The 7,605-nt window shown below is 34.4% G+C and overlaps 1 protein-coding gene across 1 annotated transcript; it reads right to left on the bottom strand.

The window, feature by feature from the left end:
* Nucleotides 1-1,486: 1,486 nt before the first annotated feature.
* Nucleotides 1,487-5,342, bottom strand: CPK13 (calcium-dependent protein kinase 13). Its single transcript, XM_039050058.2, has 7 exons — nucleotides 4,424-5,342; nucleotides 3,442-3,585; nucleotides 3,142-3,294; nucleotides 2,798-2,913; nucleotides 2,548-2,715; nucleotides 2,019-2,249; nucleotides 1,487-1,927 (listed from the first exon to the last, which is right to left on the bottom strand). The coding sequence occupies exons 1-7, from the start codon at nucleotides 5,043-5,045 to the stop codon at nucleotides 1,778-1,780; spliced, it is 1,584 nt and encodes a 527-aa protein (XP_038905986.1). The 5' UTR covers nucleotides 5,046-5,342; the 3' UTR covers nucleotides 1,487-1,777.
* Nucleotides 5,343-7,605: the final 2,263 nt, after the last annotated feature.

Raw genomic sequence — 7,605 nt, 5'->3', positions numbered from 1 at the left:
GTTGACCGAACCGAACCAATCGATTTGGCTACTTAATGAATCAATAGTTGCTTCTTTTCAAAAAAATCGAACCAAATCAGTCGGTTCGGTCTGGTTCTCTAGTTTTGGTTGGTTCCTGTATACCCCTACTTTCATATCTAAGGCAGCTACAAGAATCTAAAATGACTTCCCCCAGCCCTGTCCACCTGTCTAAAATAGTTGTAATAAGTTTAAATGAAAATTAAAACCTTCAGTTCAATTAAAGCTATTATTTTCTTTTTAAAAAAATAAAAATAAATCAATAACTTCATCTATTTAGTTTTCTCAAATGAAAAATACGTAGGTGTATCTTAGGTAGCACCTATTTTTGTGCATCCTGTTAAATTCTTATTTCTTTTTAAAATATTTTAATTCCTTTTTATGTGAATGATAAGAAATGATATATAAAGATGAATGCATCTAGTATTATCCTTCTTAAATTGTCGTTGCACCACTCACTCCTCCATACCTATCTTTCCCTCTAAAGCGTTTGGCTACCTCTCACTACATTGGCAAACTAATCTCTTCCACTCTCTACTTTAGGAATAACTCACAACTACATGAGCCTATCCTAGCAAATTGGGAAGATTCTTTTTTGTCCCACATTGAAAATTTAAGAGTCGTGAAGTGGGTATAATATAAAGCAACAAAATCCTAAAAAGAGTACTAGTTGAGTCTCCCTCTCCACGTGTGTAACTCTTCCTTTTACTCGAGGTACTGCACTGCTTTCCTCCAACAACTCTCCATCTAGCCAGCACTCTTAACAGTTATCCTTCTTAATAGGCCCAAATAAATGGAGGAACTGAATTAAATTGAATAAATACAAAAATAAACACCTCCTTTCCCGAAGAACTGGAAAGGACTTTTTGTTTGTGACTAAGAATTTTTTAATCATTATATTCAAGAAATTTGAAAATTAATTTTCAAAAATCAAAAACAAAGAATTTTTTAATCATTATATTCAAGAAATTTGAAAATTAATTTTCAAAAATCAAAAACAAAAAACGAAATAGTTATCAAATGGAGTTTAAATAATCAAGGGAAGTTAGAATTTAGTCTTCATGGTTAAATAAAACCTCATAATTAAATTCTAACTTTATCTAAACTATAAAAACTAAATTTACAATTTAATCCAAATAAAACCGATAAGTTTTTCACTAAATTGCCCATTGGTTTGGTGCAGCTTTATTTACAAACCAATGTCCACTGATTCAGTTTGTGGATTCATGCCGTTCTTTTAGTTTAACGCGGATGTCATTTTATAGGCCCCCATTAAATGAAGAGCACCAATGAAGGCAAGTGGCGCAACAAACTCGATGCTATATCGGCCTAATTAGCCCCTAGACCAAAACATTAATTTCTTCGACTTTAAATGGGTGAAAAGAATGGGCCCACCAAAGCCCAATAATTGTTATTTCTTTCATTTCAGCTCTGACTGAAATCTGCAGAATTAAAAGCAAGTAAAGCATTAGAAAAGTAAGTTGTAATATCATAGAATAGAAGCTGTACTGTTGTGGTTAACTACGAGGCATCACATTTTACATAAAAACATTTTAGGTGGGGCCAATTAGACACATACTGGGCCTCCAATGACTCTGGTGGGCCATCACATACTAATCGAAGGGCCCAGGCCCAACCCAACAAATAATCACACAAGAAAAGCAACTTCAGATGTTAAAGCCCAATGTTGCACTGCCTTCTCGTATGTGAATGAAGAAACCAAATGCAAATCCTCTCCTCCAACTGATTGTTTGTTGTATTATTCACTCCCCAAGTTTAGTGATCCATCTTTCATCAGCTTGATGCTCAGACTGTTAAATCTCCCTCTTGAGTAGTGCCGAGAAGCCTTCCTCCAATCCGTTCCCGTTTTCATCATAGCCACGAATTCTTCGTAACTTATAAGCCCATCCTGTATTTTTTCAGAAACGATGTCAGTTGGATAGATACTTCAAGATTTACACAATAGTCAACACAAAAAGAGGAACCAGGTCAGTTTTCACCTTGTTTGTATCTACTTCCTGAAAGATGTCATTCGCGACATCTGTACAATCATCCACTCCATCTTCTACTAAAGCATCTCGAAGTTCGTCCGGCTCGATGTAACCATTTCCATCCTTGTCAAAGTAGGAAAATGCCTTTCTAAGGTGCTCATCATTTGCCATTCTTTGTAAATGAAGAGACACCGCAACAAATTCGCCATAGTCCAAGGTGCCTTTCCCATTAGTATCAACCTGTTGCCAAGAGAGCATTTAACCACAAACTGTGGTATTAAATAATCTATAAAGGATGTATTCTGTGACCAAGAGAATGTTCATCTATCTAATGCAATGACATATAACATGCCCATTGGGTAATCTAAGTTGTCAATCTTCAGAACCAACAATAATAATTGTATTTGAACGGTATCTTAAAATGATTTCAAAATACCTATTTTTTATGATAAATGGAGGAACTTTAGATGAGCCTAAGGGGCTTATTAAACTAGGCAACAAAAAACGGACTTCTTGCTTGATAAATAAGATTACTCACAGCTTCAATCAACATCTGAATTTCAGGCTCGGCAAGTTGAGAGCTGAAGTTGTGAACGCCAGCTTTTAGATCTTCAATATTAACAATACCATCATTATCAGTGTCAATCTTCTTGAACATTTCTTTGATATCTTCAACTTCTTCGGTGGATAAGAAATCAGCAATAACCTGTTACAGGGTCCCATTGAATTACTTCTTAAGATGTGCATTAATCAAACAACAAAACAATCTTTAGGGGCATTTAACCAACCCGTAAGGCCTTTCTTTTAAATCTGTTCATCATGGAAAACTGTTTGAGCCTTGATTTGACGACGTCTCCAAGTGGAACATTTGGAGCTTTTTTAATATTTTGAAGCCAAGGATGATCTGTACACAAAATAACCCAAAGTCTTGATTGAATTTCCAACACAAAGCACCTAACTAAATATTACACATAAAGAGTAATTATCTTAAATACTTAAACAGACATAAAAGAGAAGTTTGAGTTTACTGTTTTCTTTTAAGCATGCAAGTTTTTAACACTACAGTCCTCCAACAAGAACATTCCTATTGCCAGGCAATGCAATCAGTCAGAAGCCAGAAAATGTAAATTACCAAGAACTTGCTTTGCAGTCAAGCGAAGCTTTGGATCTGGCTCCAACATTTGTTTCACAAGACTTTTAGCACTCTCTGAGATACTGGGCCATGGATCACGTTTGAAATCTATCAGTCCACGGAGAATAGCTTGAGCCACCCCTTGTTCAGTCTCTACGAAAAAAGTACACTTAAGTCAACGAAGCATTTTGTTTCAATTAGTTATATAAATTAATCCTTGGAACATGAAAACGGAGTAATCAGAAATTATCCATCAATGATTTAGTTATATCCTACAAGGGACACTATGCAATTAATTACCAGCCCAAAAGGGAGGAACTCCACACAACAAGATGTATAAAATGACCCCTGCACTCCATATGTCTATCTCTGGTCCATAATTTCGCTTCAACACCTCTGGGGCCATGTAATATGGACTTCCAACAATTTCAGAGAACTTTTCGCCTATAATTTTGGTAAAAATTAGTCAGACCAGATCACATCTGTTGTCTCAAGAATGAGGAAAATGTCAATGGTATTGAAAGTAATAAATTGATTAAAACAATTATCTCCATATATTGATGTAATATAACACATAAGATTCAAAATACATCACAATTTAGAGTACAACAATTACGAGAATGGAGGATCAAATATTTGACCTCAAGGGAAGAAAGTCATACTAATTACCATCGAACTAAGCTTAGTTTGGCTCAAAATACATCACAATTATTCACAAATTTTTAACAATAGCTGTTTTCCCATAGCTTCCTCCTACATTGAAGTACTAACTAGCATGTACAATGTATAAGTTCATCACTCCATCTGACAGCAGGAAAACAGCCATAAAGTATTTTGACAACTTCAAGATTTCATGGTATGGAACTAGTAACACTCTTAGCCAAACATGTAAAACTTTCATAGACAATGAGGTCGAGAAGATAATGTCCTTATCTGTCAAGGATAGGCTCCAAAATTATATTCATCTATGGCCAGAAACACAATTCCGGGATTTGAGAAAGGACAGCTAGATCACATTTTTAGATCTTTTGATTTCAAGTGGGGCCAAGAAATCCAAACTTAACACATGCTAACAACTCTAAACGCTCGGGAACTGTAAATAAGCCAACGTATTTCAACTTGAAGTGATTGTTTTCTGCTCAACTCTGTACTAATTCAAACCTAAACAACGATGAGGGCAAAACAATTTGAAAATTTGCAATCACAACTATCCAGGAATTCTTATCGTACATCAAGCTTAGAAGCTACATTGCAAATGCTACATTCCAATCAAAATTCTAACCTGGCTTGAAGAATATAGATAATCCAAAATCTATTGCCTTGAGAGGGGAATTCTCCTTCTTGTTAGCAAACAAGAAATTTTCAGGCTTCAAGTCTCTGTGAATTACCCCGTGCTTATGACATAGTTGCACAACCTCAACGATAGTTCTCATGACAGCCGCAGCTGCCCGTTCGGTGTAATGTCCTCTAGCCACAATCCGATCAAAAAGCTCGCCGCCCTCGCACAATTCCATCACCAAATGCACAGCATTCTCATCCTCACAAGCTTCCTTCAAGCTCACAATACTCGAATTCTTAGGCAAATGCTTCATAATTGCAACTTCACGCCTCACATCCTCAATGTCCACAGCCGTCCTCAACTTCCGCTTCGAAATACTCTTACAAGCCAATAAATCCCTCGTTTGACGGTCTATACAAAGATAAGTAACACCAAACTCACCTCGACCAAGCTCTCGATCCACCATATACTTCTCCTCAATATTCTCCTTCGGCACACCATTCAACACCGTAACCGGCGCCTTCTTTCCCGCATTCGAGTCTCGACGGCTATGATCCTGTCCCGAAAAGCTCGATTTCACATCCTCCCTAGCAACAGCCGCCGGAGATCTACAACAATTCCCCATCACAGCACAAAAACCTCAATCTGGCCGTCGATCTCCCAAAACCCTCAGCCAAAACCAGTCCACAAAGAAGCGTTTCACACCATAATGCCGAAACCCTAACCCTAAGAACTAGAGAGAGAAAGCAGAAGTTCCCCGTGAAGCGAAATCAAAGAGTAATGTCAGGGAAATGGAACCGTAGAAGGGAAATGGGAGAGAGAAAGTCAGTGTTGTTGAAGTAGAGAGAGTGAGTAGTACGGGGTAACGGCTCAGACGCTTTCGAAGAGAAACCGTCTTTTGATACAATTTTAATATATAATTAAAACATAATTAAATGAGTTTAATTAAATTAATAATCGTCATCTTTTGGGGTCAGGGAATTTTGTCGGCTACGCCAAGAAGGTTGAACGGTCGGAACGGGGCCGTTCTGTGGGAACATGGTGATGTTGAGATGGGGCTTTTTTTGTTTTTTCCTTTTTCCCCTAAATTTTTTAATTATTTTCTCTCTCTTTTTTCTTCTCTTCAATTTTATTTTATTTTATTTTTAATCTAACTCCTCGAATACAGACAGAATGATAACTGCTAATTTATTATCTCGCTTTCCTACTTTCTCCCTCGTTTTATGGATTTGATTCATTTTGTTTCCCATCAAATTATTCCTAAGCTCTTTCTTTAAATTCCTTTTTTTTTTTTTTATCATTTCACTTCTTATTCTTCCTAACCCTTTTTTTCTAATAAATAAATCAAATTTTTAATCAAAGATGGATTTTCTTGATCTTCAACCTCCACATTACTTAAATTATATATCAAAATTTTACAATTTTACTAAATTGGTCATTATTTTTTTCTAGTCTTGTTCAACTTAGAGTAAAAGTTTTTTACTCCTAGCTCTTTATTAATGAGATTTACTAATTCAACTATGTACATTATATATGTTTGTTAATTTTTTTATTTATAGGAAAGTCATTATTGTTCTTTATAATTGTGGATGTTCAACATAATTTGGATAAGATGCTAAAAATAGGTATGTTGTTGTACTAAAAAAAATAGACATATTGTTGTTTATCTAAATGCACATTAAATATGAATGAAAGAGAAAGATGTTTAGTTTTCAAAGTATATTTGTTTAGATAGCTTTACATTTTGCATTTAATAATATTTTTTCCAAATGATAAGTTGAAGCGGTTGGTCAGGGTATGTGATCTAAGGATTTTCTTTATTGTTCTCCGTGGCATCTATTGAGGAGATTCAAGAAGGTTCACCTCTTTGAAAAAAAATTTCGAGTTGTGTATGCCTTTTCTTTATTTTTAGTCTTTTATTTTTTTGTTCTTGTTCTTCTTCAAATTTCTTTGGATGTATCTGCATTTTGATTGTTTGTTGATCTCGGGCTGTGAAGTCCTCTTTTTTTTTTTTTTTTTTTACTGAAATTCAATACCTTTGAAAAAAAATGTTTGGGCATATCCTAGAAAGCTCAAGGAAGACATATTTCAAAAACATCATATTTTTCTCCTAAGTCTTTTTTTATGTATTTTTAGAATCAATGTGCAATATAAAACATAAAACATCAATATGAGTATACTTCAACTAGTTAATGCATATAGCATCAATTAAAATGATTATCTTTTAAAAAAAAAAATTGAGTATATATATGATTAGTGAGATTAACAAAACATATAGATTAGAACGAAGTTAAAAAAATAATAAAATTAGATTTAACAAACCAACCTTACCCAGAAATACTAAAAGCATAAGTCTAAAAAAAATCTTAAAAATCTTAAAATCTTAAGAGTGAAAAAGAGGAGGCAATAACATGTGGAATTAAGGGCATAAATGGTGAGAGGAATAAGGGGAAAGAAACCCCAAAACATGAAAAGACAAGTTAAGCCAAAGGGATTAAGAGAAGAAAAAGAAAGGGAATAGTAGGGTTTGTTTTTGTTTAATGGCTTTGGAATAAAAAAGGAGTGGACCTATTTGTCTATTTTCTTTGTGTTTTATTTGCATCAAAGACTAATTAGGGCTTTTGTGGGTCTTGTTTGGCACTCCAACCACCAGCTTCCCCCCTTTTTATGTTTGCTTAAATTGCATTTTTTAGACTCAGCTTCATTAGAAAGCTTTTTGCATGATTATTTTCATATGTCTTTTATTGCATCCCTTTACCCCCAACTAAAAAATAAAATAATAAATAAATATTAAATTACAAATTTGGCCCAAAGTTAGAATTTGATCTTCTTGACTTTAAAAGTTAGACTTTAATCTTTATAATTTGATAAAACCTCATAAATAGTGTCTATGGTATGATAAAATTTCGGTTTTTCATGGCCTTTCAAACAAGCCCTTATGTGTTGAAAGCTACCAAAAATTTTAGAGAATTTGTGGTAGATGGCCAAAAAGTAGGTATGGTTTTGAAAGATGAGCATTTTTTGAATTTATTGAAATATGGTCAGATTAAGATTTTGTTTCAATCTCGACGGAAATTTTCTCCTCACTTTATCCTTGCTGGATTCCCTTAATCTCATTTTATGAAAAATACAACTGAAACTTTTTCACAATCTCTCACTTCCCGAGTTAGGTTTTTAAAAAAGTT

Source organism: Benincasa hispida, chromosome 11 (genome assembly GCF_027475165.1).
Source record: "Benincasa hispida cultivar pf3 chromosome 11, pf3_genome.v1.1, whole genome shotgun sequence".
Taxonomy (NCBI): domain Eukaryota; kingdom Viridiplantae; phylum Streptophyta; class Magnoliopsida; order Cucurbitales; family Cucurbitaceae; genus Benincasa; species Benincasa hispida.
This window is presented reverse-complemented; position numbering and strand designations above follow the sequence as displayed.